Consider the following 15172-nt stretch of genomic DNA (forward strand, 5'->3'; position numbering starts at 1 on the left):
TTGTACTTTTGGTAGAGACAGGGTTTCACCATGTTGGTCAGGCTGGTCTTGAACTCCTGAACTCAAGCGATCCACCCACCTCACCCTCCCAAAAGTGCTGGGATTACAGGCTTGCGCCACTGTGCCTGGCCTGGTGTACTTATTTATTTTTTTGAGACGGAATCTCACTTTGTCACCCGGTTGGAGTGCAGTGGTGCGATCTCGGCTCACTGCAACCTCCGCCTCTTGGGTTCAAGCGATTCTCCTGCCTCAGCCTGCTGAGTAGATGGGACAACAGGCGCGCACCACCACGCCCAGCTAATTTTTGTATTTTTAGTAGAGATGGAGTTTCACCATGTGGGCCAGGATGGTCTCGATCTCTTGACCTCGTGATCCGCCCGCCTCAGCCTTCCAAAGTATTGGGATTACAGGCATGAGCCACCACACCTGGCCTTGGTGTACTTATTTTTAATGCTTAGAGTACTCATCACACCTACAAGACATTCAATAAATGTTTGCTGAATGAAAGGGACAGATGAAGCTGTACTATCCCTGCGATCACACAGGGAGATAAGGCAGTGCTAGCCTCATTCCAATGCTTGTTCCAAGCTCTCGTCTCATCACAGGGCTGTTACAGGCTCAGATGAGAGGAATGTATACATCTCTTAATGCCTTGGTAATACAAAATCCCATGAATTGCTTCTGATAGTTTGTTGGGGGACACTATAAGTTTAAAATTAAAGGGGGAGAAGGCCGGGCGCAGTGGTTCACGCTTGTAATCCCAGCACTTTGGGAGGCCAAGACGGGCAGATCACCTGAGGTCAGGAGTTTGAGACCAGCCTGGCCAACATGGCAAAACCCCAACTCTACTAAAAAATACAAAAAAATTAGCAGGGCGTGGTGTTGCATGCCTGTAATCCCAGCTACTTGGGAAACTGAGGCAGGAGAATCACTTGAACCTGGGAGGCAGAGGTTGCAGTGAGCCATGATCACACCACTGCACTCCAGCCTGGGCAACAGAGGGAGACTCCGTCTCAAAAATAAAATAAAATAAAAGGAGAGAAACTCAGCAAAAATCACTTTTGGGCTGGGCATGGTGGCTCACACCTATAATTCCAGCACTTTGGGAGCCCAAGACAGCAGGATTGCTTGAAGCCAGGATTGCTTGAAGCCAGCCTGGGCAACATAGCAAGACCCATCTCTACAAAAAAATGACAGAATTAGCCAGGTGTGGTGGTACATGTCTGTACTCCCAGCTACTTGGAAGGCTGAGGTGGATCACTTGAGCTCAGGAATTCAATGCTGCGGTGAGCTATGATAGTGCCACTGCACTCTAGCCTAGGCAAGAATAAGACCCCACCTCTAAAATAAATTTTAAAAAATCACTTGTGATTTTCTGCACTGCAGCCTAATAGAGCTTTAATAACTGGGAAGTGACCTCATCACATCTCCTAAATGTGACAGGAACTAGGAACACATCTGACCTTATGCACTTTAATACTGCCTTTTTTCAGCATTTTTTTCAACACTTCTATGCTGGGACTAAAAAAATCAAGATGTGCTCCTTCACTAAAACCTCCACTGTCCAGTTGGAATTGCAGTCTAGAGAATTTTAAGGAAAAGTGACGGCCATATTCTGAAGAACATAAGTAGGTCTCAGTAGTTATAAACTCTTTTCACCAAAATGCTGTTTGATCCTCATCCTGAGAGCATTATTAAAAAAAATCTCCAAAGCTCACCACTCATTAATAACCTAACAGTTTTTCAAGACTGTGAGATACAGCAAAGATGCCTCTGCTGTGTCCTTGTTCTCTCTGCAAGCTTTTTACCAGGTGCTGGACCAGAGACTTGCTGAGTGCTAGACCACAGTGATTTGGTCATAGCTGGATGTGAAGATGGCTGGCTGTTCTTTCAGAAGAGACCTGGCTGGAGTTCTTACTGCTCAAAGCTCCAGCTTGCAGCACTGGGCTAGAGCTGATGGGAGGAGAGCTGTTACCATTGTGTTCTACATGAATGCTACACTGTGAAAGAACATTGTCATCTGACTTGGGCAACAAGGTAGTATTCAAGACGTCTTAGAAGGCCTAATCAGAACTTACCAGCTGTAGCATAGAGCTCCCTCAAGTGCAGATGCTGGACCTCTGCAGCAGAAATTACTCAAGCTGTTCAGTATAATAGAAATGAAAATTCCCCATCCCACCCTTAACCTATTAACATCAGATCCCTTAGGGCAGGGCAGGGGAGGGGAGTAGATAGAAACCTGATTTTATTTTTATTTATTTATTATTATTTTTTGAGGCGGAGTCTCGCTCTGTCGCCCAGGCTGGAGTGCAGTGGTGTGATCTCAGCTCACTGCAAGCTCCGCCTCCTGGGTTCACGCCATTCTCCTGCCTCAGCCTCCCGAGTAGCTGGGACTACAGGCGCGTGACACCATGCCCGGTTAATTTTTTGTATTTTTTAGTAAAGACAGAGTTTCACCGTGTTAGCCAGGATGGTCTCAATCTCCTGACCTCGTGATCCACCTGCCTAGGCCTCCCAAAGTGCTGGGATTACAGGCGTGAGCCACCGTGCCCGGCCAAAACCCTGTTTTAAAACAAACTCTAGAATAACTGATGTCTGTAAGTTGGAGAACTGATGTGCAGGACATGATCCACATGCCTCTAATAAAACACCCAGAGAGGCGGCTATTGTGGATCGAGACTCCTGTCCTTAGTCTTCACCAAGCAGCACAGGCTGTGGAACCGAAGCTTCAGGTTTGCCTTCACTGGCCGAACTATGGTATCCAGAGGGCAGGAATCATGTCTGCTCTTCACTGATGCTCCTCATTCCCAGGAACACACAACACATAGTGTCATGCTGTAAGCAGAGCCAGGCTAGTAGTAGCCAGGAATAGGTCGGCCACCGAGGTGAGCAGTACCTAGTTGGTCTTCTTGGATCTCAGCCATCCTCATAACCTTTCAACAACTCATTCGTAGGAAAAACTGCAAAATGTCCTGCTTACCTGCAGTTACTAAATCCAGTGAGGCAAAGATGCTCCCAGTCTAGAATTGTACTCTAGCCCCTAAATCTTGCTGGGAGTCTCAGGAGAGGGTGTGACATACCTAAGGTTACTCCCTGTGATGCTCTGAATGGTGAGCACTTGGTTCTGGTGACTGTGGTCGCACAGGGATCGTTACCCACTTGACATGACAGGAGAAAACAGGTCACAGATTAACTGGCAGTCACATAGTGCACATCGGTGGTAATGTATGGGGAAGGGTAGCACACAGACAAATCATCTGCCCAAGTGCATGCTGAGTGGATGCAGATCACAGGCTGAGCACCTGGGGGTGGGGCTTTAAACCTTGGACTAAATCCACTCATGAGCCCTCTGGGATATCTGCTGGCAGGTGCACTGAGGATGTACACAGCACATGTGTTTGATAATGCAGTCCAATTGGGGAGTGGATAAAGTGCGTTTATTTTCTTCTATGTTTGTTTTTGTAAAAAGGAGAAAGGAAGCAAAAGACTCCTTCCTTCCAGACCCAGTGTCCACTGAGCTTGGAGTGGGTGGAGCCAGGACCAGCCCCCTAGGAGAAGGTGTGGGAATAGAAGGCAATGGCATTGGCGCTATAGTCCATGGGGAGGAGGTGCCCGATGTGCCTGGCCCCTAGGCTGGCCCCACCCAGAGCGGAGGAGTGCCTCAGCTTCATCAGGGTGAAGCTGGAGAAGAAGTTCTGAGCCTGGATCTCTCTGCCCTGGGTCAGCGCCAAAAGAAAACCTGGAGGGAAGAACACAAGGACAGAGATAAGAGGAGAACAGCAACCTGTACTGGGGCCAGGAAGGAAGACAGGCAAGGATGCCCAGACCCTGAAATACTCCTGTAGAGATGCTGGAGGGGCCTACATGCCAAGTCCCCAGCACACAGGGTGCACTGGGTACTCGAGCATTGGAGCCTGAAAAATCTTGGGTATTGGAGCCAGCAGCATAGGGGGCCTGCCCTCCTCTCAGCTCCAAAGGACCCAATGCCAGGAATTCCACGGTAGCAATGGGAGTCCTTGAGCTACTTCAGAATGTCCAGTAGAAACCGTCCAACTGCCTGGCATAAGGCTGCCAGGGCTAAGAAGCCAGGCTTCTTTTCTTCTAGCTAGAATTATGTTGACTAGGGATGTCCCTACAGGTTATCACACGCCAGTCAGTGCTCCGATTTTAAGTTTGATTTGTCGTTAACTTTTTAAAAGTAGCTATTATTCAATAAACCATTTGGAACACAACATCTTTTCAAGAGTTCAAGGAAGGTGGATGGGACATCACTAAAGGGCTCAATGGCAGAGTGAGGTTGAGGGCCTTAGACGGGAGCATCAGTGGCCTGTCTAGGCCTCAGGGTCCAGGAAGCAGGTTCTCTTTGGGGCAAGCAGCTTTCCTGGGCCACCTCCTTTCCAGCCCCGTCTCCTGCCCTTGCCCTTCCAGCCTCCCCCCAGGCTCACCTTCCTTCAGCAGCTCCCAGCTCTTCCACACAGAGCCCACGCACAGGATGGGGAGTCCAATCTCGCCCTGGAACAAGACCTGGGTGGAGAGCAGAAAATGGATATGGGGGCCAACCTAGTCTCTCCAGTGCTGAAGGTGGGAGTTTCCTATGACCAACCCACCCTATCCCAGTTACTCGCCCTCAAGCCAAGAAACAGTAGACAGACTCAGGAAAGGGGAAAAAAAAAAAGGGAGGAAAACAGAAGACATTCATAGAGGCCAAGGAGAGAAGAGGAAGGAAAAAGCGTTATGCAACAATAGAGAGGAAGGAAAGACAGAAGTGAGGGAAATGAACAGAAACATGACTGAACTAAAATTAACTGAAAGAAAGGGGACAGGCTGGGCGCGGTGGCTCATGCCTGTAATCCCAGCACTTTGCGCCAAGGTGGGTGGATCACTTGAGGTCAGGAGTTCAAGACCTACCTGGCCAACATGGCAAAACCCCATCTCTACCAAAAATACAAAAATTAGCCGGCCATGGTGATGCGCGCCTGTAATCCCAGCTACTGGGGAGGCTGAGACACGAGAATCACTTGAACCTGGGAGGTAGAGTGGGAGGTGGAGGCTGCAGTGAGCTGAGATAACGCTACTGCACTCCAGCCTGGCTGACAGAGTGAGACTGTGTCTCAAAAAAATAAAAAATAAAATAAAAAGAAAGGGGACAGCACACATACACACGTACATTAAACTAATTTACTATCTATAAATACAGATTACAGGCCAGTTACAGAGGGTGGCATTTGACCAAAGAACTTTTTTGTTACAGACATTCTGCAGAATGCTTCTCAGACCCTAAGTTCATTTAAAATAGTATCCAATTTACACAGGGTTTGATGGGATAGTCCCATCCACAGTGGGAAAGGACCACCCCTCACCCAGCAGCTCCCCACCTTCACTCCCACCTCAACTCACCGGGTCAATCTCGGGCAACACTGCTACAATGTGTCTGCCCAGCATCTCCCCAGCCTTCCTGAAGATATAGCGGGAAAGGGGGTCTCCCTGCTGAGCACCTGGGGTAGGCAGGATGGAAGAAGGGAACTGGTGAGAAAGGAGGGAGCTGCCATTCCTGGGCTATCCTCTCTCTGTTGCAAGGCAGCCATCACGGGAGCACCCTGAGCTAGCAGGAGTCTACTCAGGGTGGATGCCCGCCTCGTGGCAGGTAGAGAAGCAAGTCTCCACTGACAAACATACCAGCTACCTCCCTCTGTAGAGGGGTGCCCTGTACAGAGGTGCTCACTCAGGCCCCCAACTCAGGAAGGGAGGGCAGCACCCACTAAAGGAATGTACTGGCACCTAGTATGCATCCAGCTCACACTGAGTTACTGTAAGTCTGTTCCTATGAGGCTGTCAGCTCTGGGGAGCCAGGACCCTAGCTGAACAGCTGGCTGGTACTCCTGTCAGTGCCCTCCACCGACTTCTAACAGTCTGCTGTTGGTTAGCATGTTCCTGGTTCTTTTCTAGAGGGGACTCAGTCCAGCAGGATCTAAGAGAGCCCTAGAATGCCCTGAGGCTACAGGAACCCAAATTAAGGCAGGATGGACCTCACAGTGGAGAAAGAGCAATGTACAGATATACAAGCCCTCTGTTCAGCTCTCCTGACACCCAACAAAATATGCCTAACCTCTCTATAATCCCCTAGTTCTTTGAGTATAATTGGCTAGGAAAAAAAAGTTATAGATTTGTCCAAAGGACAACTGCTTCATAAATTCCTCAGAAACAGGTATACAGCCTACGCAAGCCATAATAGCTATTAAAGAAAAAAACACAGGTAATACAAAACTGTCAACACGACCCACGTGCCCTTCTGCCTCCAACCCAAGGCCCACCACCACCACCAAGGCCAGTGGTGGCAGAGAACTGAGGTCACTTGGTGAGAGGAAAATTGTTGTCAGTCCTGTCTGAACCCCACTCAGTCTCCCAACTGGGGATCTTTGGAGAACAAAGCCAGATAAAACCCCACCCCCCACCTCCAGTACCTTCTGCAATTTTCCGGCAAAACCCAGCAAACCTGCATTTATCAAAGTCCCTATACAGGTGAGTGAGTATCCCTAGCCGATCTGGCACCTGAGAGGAGAAAGGGCACAAGAGAGTCATCAGAAGCAAAGGAAAATCCCCAATCTGCCCACCAAAGTTGGCCTTCCTAATGTCTCTACTGTTGGAAAAGCTAGAAGAATTTTTTTTTAACTCCAAAGTACAAAGATTTGAGATTTCTCATTTGAGAAACGTTATTTGTGTTCCCTAACATGGACTTCATTATTTCTTACAGATTAGTTTGAAGGCAGCAAAGAGAACAGATTTGTGTTCACCAAAGTGTTTCCTATAGTTTCTTGAGGTGCTCTTTTTTTGTAATTTTTTTTTTCCTTTTTAGGGACAAGGTCTTGCTGTTCCCTAGGCTGGCCTTAAGCAATCCTCCCACGTCAGCCTCCTGAGTAGCTGGGTTGGGGTGCTCTTGAAAAGATTTCTTTGGTCAAAGGAATCCAAGAAATATTGCATATTGTAACTCTCCCTTGGGGAGTCACAATGCACATTAGCAAATTAAAGGCTCTGAGAAGTCCTGCAATCAAGAAATCAATTTGTTTCTCCCAAAACTTATTTGACCACAGAAGGTAGGTCCTTCCAATCCCAACAAACTTATACATCTTTAACACCTCTAAGGTCCTGAGGAACCAATGGTTCCCCAGAATATTTTTTTTATTTTTTTTTGAGACAGAGTCTCGCTCTGTCACCCAAGCTGGAGTACAGTGGTGTGATCTCACCTCACTGCAACCTCCGCCTCCCAGGTTCAAGCAATTCTCTCTACCTCAGCCTCCTGAGTACCTGGGATTACAGGCACCCGCCACCACGCCTGGCTAATTTTTGTATTTTTAGTACAGACGGGGTTTCACCATGTTGGCCAGGCTGGTCTTGAACACCTGACCTCAAGTGATCCGCCCACCTTGGCCTCTCAAAGTGCTGGGATTACAGGTGTGAGCCACCGTGCCTGGCCCCCAGAATACATTTTAAGTAAATGTCTGAGGGGGTGGGTGGTAAAACTTGAGCACCTACAGCAATGTAGTAAGCATGTTATATACTATCTCATCTGATCTTTGAAACAACCCTGTAAGAATGACTAAAGGATAGAAGAGGGAGCAGTAGACATATCAGTAGAGTTTGGAACCAATTGGCTGAGTCCGGATAGCTTAATAGTTACTAACTGCACTTCCTACGACAACTGCTCATCAAGTGATTTCTCTTCCTGGTCCCCTCCTATTCCTCACCTTGGCCTAGCCGGGGCTCCTCTTTAATCATCAATCCCTCAGCCCTGATAATCCAGGCCCTACTTCCCAGCATCTCTATTTTCCTTCCTTGGTCCTGGTCCCAGCCCCAGCCCACCTAAATGGCTGGACAGGAAGACTAACTGGGCCTCACAGGTAACTATCAAACTCATCAACCTTGTCCTCTCCCTTTCACCTTCTCTCCCGCCTTTTACCTCTGGTTCCACTAAAGGCAGGTGTTTCCTAACTTACCACAAATGAACACAGCACAGACAAGGAGGAGTCAATCCCCAACGCCCAGAGGAGGAAGATGCATCTCCCCCAGAACTCTCCCTGTCCGCCTCTTCAAGGGCTCTCTTGACCCATCCAGGCCAGAAGCAGCTCACAGCCCAGTGCACGCATTCATACTCTACCTGCTGTCTCTGCCCTGTGATCTCATCCTGCACTTTTCATTCTAGCCTAGAATGCCATCTCTTTCACCTCCCAGCAGGTTCTAGCTGCCCAAGAATGATGTCTGGCTAATCACCTGTCCCCAAACCACCTCTTCCTCATGACTGACACCCTCCTAGAATGCACTGCCCTGTCCTAGAATGCACTTCCTAGAATGCACCCTGTCCTCACCTAAGACTTCACCCTGCAACTCAGACCCACAACTCATCCTATTTCCTGCCGGCCCGCCCAGGCCCTCCCCTGCATCCACTCTTACTTGGAGTGTTTCACTGCCCTACCCCAGGTGCGCACATTCACTGGGAGCAGGAGGAGTACCTGGAAATAGTGGAACATGGCCTGTTTGATGTAGCCGATATCATGAGGAGCCGCCTCTAGGTTGTCAATGGAGTCAAACACTATTTTCACTGCTTGGTGTGCGATCCAGTAGGCTGCAGGGAGCAGAGAGGGCTAAGAAGATGGGAGCAGTCATCCTGAGCTCACGAGGAAGGAAACTCAGATCCAGACAGGTTAGTGATCTGCTTGAGTTTTATACAAATTAGGTTTCCTGATTCCCAGCCAGGGGTGGCAGGGGATGGGAGAGGGGGGTAGGAGGGTCTCTATCAAACTGTATCTGACTGATCAAGATAAGGGAAAGTTGGAGGGGGAAAACAGAATAGGTGAGGCTGTGTCACACCAGCTCCTACCCAAGGATAAGACAAGGTCAGTCTGTTGTCACAAATACCACCGGAGTCACTGCCATGAACTGGACCTCAAGGGCCCCTATGAAAATATGCACACACTACCTAGAGAGAGGTGATGTTGGAAGGGCTTCTACACCCTTTCCCCTAGCAGACTGGTATGGCATCTCCTGGCATCTATGGCCTTACCCTCAGTTTCAACTCCTCCCTAAGGACAGCAAGTCAACACAGGCAGGCCCCTGTGCTGAGGGATGAATCTGAGTCCTGGGTGCAAGTCACTGCTGGAGAGCAGGGTCAGCAGCTCGTCCAGCATTTGCACCTCTATGATCTCAGTCATGATCCTGCACATGGAATGGCCAGGTTCAGGAGTTGTCCCCAGGAAGCCCCAAGGGCTCAGTGAGCCAAGGGTAAGGAGAGAAAGACAGGGAGTGAAGGAAGGAGCAGATCCAGGACCTGGAGCTGGGCCAGTCAGTGAGCTCACCTGAACCCTCATCACCCATCATATGGCCCCAGCCGCCGCAGCCACTCTCGGAGCCATCAGGGTTGATGAGCCTGCAATTGGAGCCTGTTCCAGATATGAGCACAACTCCACCTGGGGAAAGGGAATAGGAGGCTCAGTGTGGCCAAGGCCTGGCACAGAACAACAGCTTGCCACTGTGGAAAGACAGGACAGAAACCAGCCCCAGGCAAGGGAATCACCACCCAGTCCTGTAGAGGAGAAAACTGAGCCCAGCTAGTTTCCTGCCTGAGGGTGAGGGCCTGGGTCTCAGAAAAACTCTAAGACCATAATGCCCTCATCTAGGGGGACAGAGAGAAATGCAAGCCTGCACCTCTTAGAGGGAATGTGGCTCCTTGCCCAGCCGGTCTTCCAGTGACTCTACCTGCTTTACTGGGATTGTGCTAGACCTGTTCTCACAGTGATATTCACTCATACCCTAAACCATCTTATGAATACAACTACCTCTATTCTATAGATGAGAAAACTGAAACTCAGAGTTTTGGAACTTCGCCAACATGGTATAGCAGGCAAAACAGGAACTGGGATTCAAACACCAATCCCATGACACCAACACTCTTTACACTATCACAGGGCCACCCCACTTCCTCCTCAGCACTGACGGCTCCCCCAGCCTGCCTTCCTCACTACACCACCCCCAGGTGGTCCCTCATCTGCAGGGGAGATATGTTTGACCCCACTCCTTGATTCCCATCAAGAGACCTTTCTTGCCCTCCCTCCTGCTGCCTGGTCCTGGCTCTGGCAGAGACTTAAACTACTGAAGGAGTTGCCTTCTGGATATTTGCAGAACAAGTTTTGTCAGCTATATCTAAGGGGCTTTCCCAAAAAAACCAGTTCTCACTCTCACCCCTCCCTCCACTTCCTCACCATCCGGTGTAGCTGTGGCGATGGAGCCGGCGGCATCCGTGGTGATTAAGTAGCTTTCACTCAGGTAGGGAAATCGGTCCCTCAGCTCTTCGATCAGGATCCTCCCCGCGTCCTCCTGGTCCCCACCGCTCAGAGATAGGCCCTAGGCCACGCGGGAGGTGAGCGAGTGTGCAGAGCCCCAGCCCCAGCTCTTTTCTCAACCCCCGCCCCCTCCTGATGCCTGATTCCTGTTCTCCCCATCTGGCCATACCCTGTTCACCCAGCCTCAGTCCTCCTTTCTCCCCACACAATGACCCCTCAGAAGGCTGTGGTTATAAGAACAACCTGGACTGGGGAGGACAGAAGAAAGAGGGGATTCAACAATGCCAGCTTTGGAGCTTGGAAGGGCAGTAGTGCTCTTAACAGAAAGATCAGGCAGCGGGGCAAGGTGAGGGGAGATGGAGAGGTAAGCTTGGTTTGGCATACATGGGGTTTGCCTGTGTCTGCAGAACATCTCACATATATGTCCAGGGAGTAGCCGGAGCTACCGCAACTTGGGAGAAAGATCTGAACCAGGAGTAATAATAGCTAACATTTAGTGAGTGCTTATGGGTCAGGCTGTATACTAACCACTTTGCAATGTATCATGCCATTTTACTTTCCCAACAACTCTGAGGTAGCTACTATTCACATTTTCCAAATGAGGAAACTGAGGCTTAGAGAAGATGAGTAACCTACACAGGGTTACGCAGATACTCAGCAGCAAAGCTGGGATTCAAACCAAGGTCTCAGCAGCTCTCCAAAGCCCTGTGCTCTTCCAACACATTTGTAGTTTGTAGGTGGCAACTGAAGCCATGAGACTGGGTGAGATTATGACAGTTTTGACACCAGGGACTAAGTCTTGGAAGTCCTTCCCTCTACAGTCATCAAACTCATCTAGTCCAAACTTGCTAGCTGTCTGAGTGTCACTGATGGCTGAATTCCCAGGCTCCACCCCAGACTCACCAAGCTTCGCAGCGGTACCAGAGGATCCACCCCTGCTTTCCGTTTGGCCCTGTTCACCATCTCATTGATCCTCTCCACACACTTGTCTGTCCCGATCAGCTGGCCCCAATCAAGGGAAGAAGGAGTTACAAAGGCTTACAGAAGCTATGTTGCCCCCACAGGCTGCTCTGTGAGCCCCAGCCACCACCTCAACAGGAATTACAGAGAATAAAATCAGAACCAAGCCCTCTGATCCCCTCAGTGTGGTTTTTACCCAGTGGTTTGTGCTCAGTCCATCTGCTTCTGCCAGGATCTTCCCATCCTCTGAGACTAAAAGGACCTTGGACCGTGTGCCTCCCCTACAGAACACAAGAGGGCACTTGATCTTGCTCGGAAAAACCCGCAGAGAGAGCTAAGCTTGTGCTGTCCACACTGGCAGAGCCCAGTGTGATGGAGGAGACAGCTTCAACAAACTCAATCACCACTCCCAAACCCGCCTCTGTGGTTCAGCGTTTGCGTGCTCTTTAACTGAAACATAATTCTCACTCCTCTTCCCTTGGGGATGTCCTCCTTATCCTGCAAGACTCTACTTATACTTCACCTAGTCCTCGAAACCTTTTCTGAGGTGTGGCCCACCCCAACAAATTAGTTAAGTCTCCGTTAGTTAAACCTTCACAGTGCCTCCAAAGTTATTAAAGTCTCCTCTGTATGAAGAGTGTGTTCAGAGGCTTTGTGTCCGCCTCTCACTAGACTTCAAACTCCACTGGGTCAAGCTCCCGATCACTTACTTACCCTCTCAGAACGAGCACAGGAGCTGGCACAGGCAATGCTCAGCAAACACTCCTAAGAAAAATGGCACATCTCTCTGCTTCCCTCACAATAGCTAAAGACTGCCTTTCAAGATCCAGCTGCCAAGGTCTTCAAGACACCTTTGCTAGAAATGCTGACCAGATGGCAGGGTGACTTCATACATACTTAAGCAACTAAACCTTCAAATGTTGATTACTGGGGGTCACAGTAGTTCACAGGGAGATCTGTGGTGATGAGATATATGTTTCTTTATTGATCATTACTTTTAGGAATGGCAGAAGATGACACTGAAGACCGCTCATCAAACTCAAAGAGGACATGAAATTTCAAGGGGGTAGTTAATACATGAGGTGGCAGATTCCACATCCAAAAGAATGTCGACGAACTGGAAGAAACGGGTCATATCTTACAGATGACTATAACAAGGATGAATGCAGACTCCTATACTATTTTTTTTAAGTGCTACAAATACAGGATGGGAAAGATCATTTCTAACAATTCATGTGAAAAGACTTTGGGGTCTGTGAATCAGCAGTGGGGTGTGGCTGCCAGAGAAGTGAAAACAATCACAGATTCAAAAGTACAGTGCCCTGGCTGAGAGGACAGCGACCCCCATTATTCCCTGATTTGACACACTCAGATTCACAGAATGTTGCCACTGGCAGGGACGTAGCGATCTTATTTATCCCTATCCTCACTTTGCACATACGGTAACTGTAGCCCAGGGAGGGTAAATATCTTGTCCATAGTCATACCCAGGGGCAGAGCTATTACAAAAAGTTCAGTAAACAAGCTTCTGAGCAGAAAAATGCAATCTAGTGAAAGCAGCATGGAAGGTCAACAGGGATGGAGCGGTTTTCAGACATCAGGACAACCTAGTACTCTGGCTCGCAGCTGCTCCAGCTCCCGGATAACCTCCAGCCAAGATCTTTGTCCCGCTTCTTCCCACTCCCACTCCCCACCCTGCCCGCGCTCAGCAATTTCACACCTGACACCTGTTCTGCAAAACTCTGTCCGAGGTCAGGAATAGGAAAAAGGAGCTGCTTCTCCAGCTGAAGACAGCGGAGTGGGTGTTTCGTGGGAGAAAGGGGCGTGGTTCCGCCAAGAAACACAAAGGATCCCCAACCCGGGGTGTGGCTGTTGCACAGGCAGAGTCCCCGTAAGGCATACGGCCGTGCGCTCCAGGGCGCCCCTGCGCGTGCACACACCTCTTCTCCGCAAGGTCCCGCCGCCCAAAGTGCCCTGACGCCGAGGATCAAGGCCACCAGCTTGCCAGGCTGGCCACGGCCTTCCGCCCCGCCCTCGGGCCCAGGCTCCCTCCGCCGGGCCGCACTCACCCCTCTACACCCCCACAGATCGCGGCCATGCTGCTGCTACCGTCGCTGCTGGTCCCGCCGTTTGCGTCTCTCCCCGCCTGACACCTCCCTCCCTCCAGCTGTCTGGGCACCGCCCCGCTTCCCGTGACCTCCCGCGCAGCCAGCTGACTCCCTGTGCGCTTGCGCATGCGCGAGGCGGGGCGGCGGTAGGAGCCGTGGGTCGCTGCGTCCCTCAGGCTGTCTCCGGAGATAGCTGGTGTCTCCTCCAGGTGGAGCGACTGCGGTCCGCAGCGGCCCCTCCCGTCCTCCTGGATCCTGTTTCCAGAGATGGACACTAATCCCAAGAGGAGGAACCAAAGAGGGGTATCTAGGTCGGTCGGACCCTTAGGACACGTCACTGCCCTGCCTGCAAACGCCCGGAAGTTGCTGGCAGTCCCGTGTTACGTTGCGCGTGCGCACTGCTCTTGGCCGCGTAGGTTGTGACGCATGCTCGGCCAGACCCCCGCGAAGCTGTGGGCTCAGGGACCTGCGCCCATGGGCCTGTAACAGAAATTACTGTAATGTTCTACTGAACATCTGCCATGCGATGGCGAGCCACACGGGCACACACGAACACTCGCTCAGATTGTTGCCCTGCGCTCGTGTGAATGTACGGATCCGGGAGGAATTGGGACCTAAACAGAAAAGCCCTCGAGGCCGTCCCGGCAGCCCTGAGGAGGGAGCCTTCACCTCTTCCTAGCCACCCATTTTACTTCTTGTGGAGGATATTTGCAGGAACATAGCCCACTGAGAGAACTAGCAGATACGGCTTTACAAGTTTTTATTGCCTTTCAGCCCCCATTCCGCTCCTATTCCTTGCACTGCGTCGGGAAAGGGAATAGGATCCCTAGGGGTGCAAATACAGGCCAAGTCAGGGAGAGCTGTGGCTCCTGAGGGCCTCGTCTGGCTCCTCCGGGAAGTTCTGGGCCCTCAAGGAGTAGTTTCGAGGGCCAGGAGGGCGGTTAGCTGCCCTTGGCATTTCTTTGGGGAAATCAGTTGGCCTGTCGCGGGTCGAACTCTGTCCCCCCTGACTGCCTGCCATCTTCTGGCGGAGAAACCCCTAATAGGCTGCTGTGTCTGGTTATGCTTTAGTGAGAAAATTAGGCTTTTTAAGCTTTCTCATTTCCTACCCTACCACGTTGTAGTTCACAAAAGTAAAAAGTAAATCACTACATGATAGACTCTATATCATGTATTCATTTATAGAATATGTGTATATCATATATTCTATATCAGATGGAGAATATAATAGAGGAGGGTAGGATTTTTTTATGCCTGCCTACGGCATTTTTTTAATTCACAGCACATTAGAGCTGGAAGATTATCCAACACACATGTTTTTAGAATTACAGTTAATAGATTGTGGTGCAATTAAACTGGGCAGGATTTTTGGAGACTAGATTGTAGGTGGATTTTGAAATAATTGTTTCTCTCCTGTACTACTGCAATGAGCCATGGGACGTATGTGTATGATAATATTAAGTTTGTCTTTGTATTGCTTGTTTAGGCAAGCAAGCAAAAGGGAAAGTGCCCAGGTTTAAGACAAGAATTGAGTTCACCATTTACTAGCTGGATGAGCTTGGGTGACCTACAGGTAATTGCTGCAGCCTCTTCTCTACAAAATGGAAATGATAAGCATCCACCTGCTGGGGCTGATGCAAGATTTAAATGCCAAAAGACTTTTGGAAACCATAAAGTACTTCACAAATCTTCACTAACTTGTATTTATGTTACCAATTAGTGTGTGCTGTCCTGCACAGTATCCATGTGTGAATACTGAGCACTTGAAATGTG

General features: G+C 49.8%; 1 protein-coding gene across 3 annotated transcripts; it reads right to left on the bottom strand.

Annotated features, from left to right (window-relative positions):
- Nucleotides 1–2243: 2243 nt before the first annotated feature.
- On the bottom strand, nucleotides 2244–13799 carry NAGK (N-acetylglucosamine kinase). Of its 3 annotated transcripts, XM_009237192.4 has the most exons (10): nucleotides 13361–13799; nucleotides 11488–11572; nucleotides 11235–11333; nucleotides 10251–10392; nucleotides 9348–9458; nucleotides 8505–8617; nucleotides 6462–6549; nucleotides 5398–5495; nucleotides 4446–4524; nucleotides 3416–3739 (listed from the first exon to the last, which is right to left on the bottom strand). In XM_009237192.4, exons 1-10 carry the CDS (start codon nucleotides 13525–13527, stop codon nucleotides 3549–3551), a joined length of 1173 nt encoding a protein of 390 aa, XP_009235467.2. In that variant the 5' UTR covers nucleotides 13528–13799; the 3' UTR covers nucleotides 3416–3548.
- Nucleotides 13800–15172: the final 1373 nt, after the last annotated feature.

This window comes from Pongo abelii, chromosome 12 (genome assembly GCF_028885655.2).
Source record: "Pongo abelii isolate AG06213 chromosome 12, NHGRI_mPonAbe1-v2.0_pri, whole genome shotgun sequence".
Classification (NCBI taxonomy): domain Eukaryota; kingdom Metazoa; phylum Chordata; class Mammalia; order Primates; family Hominidae; genus Pongo; species Pongo abelii.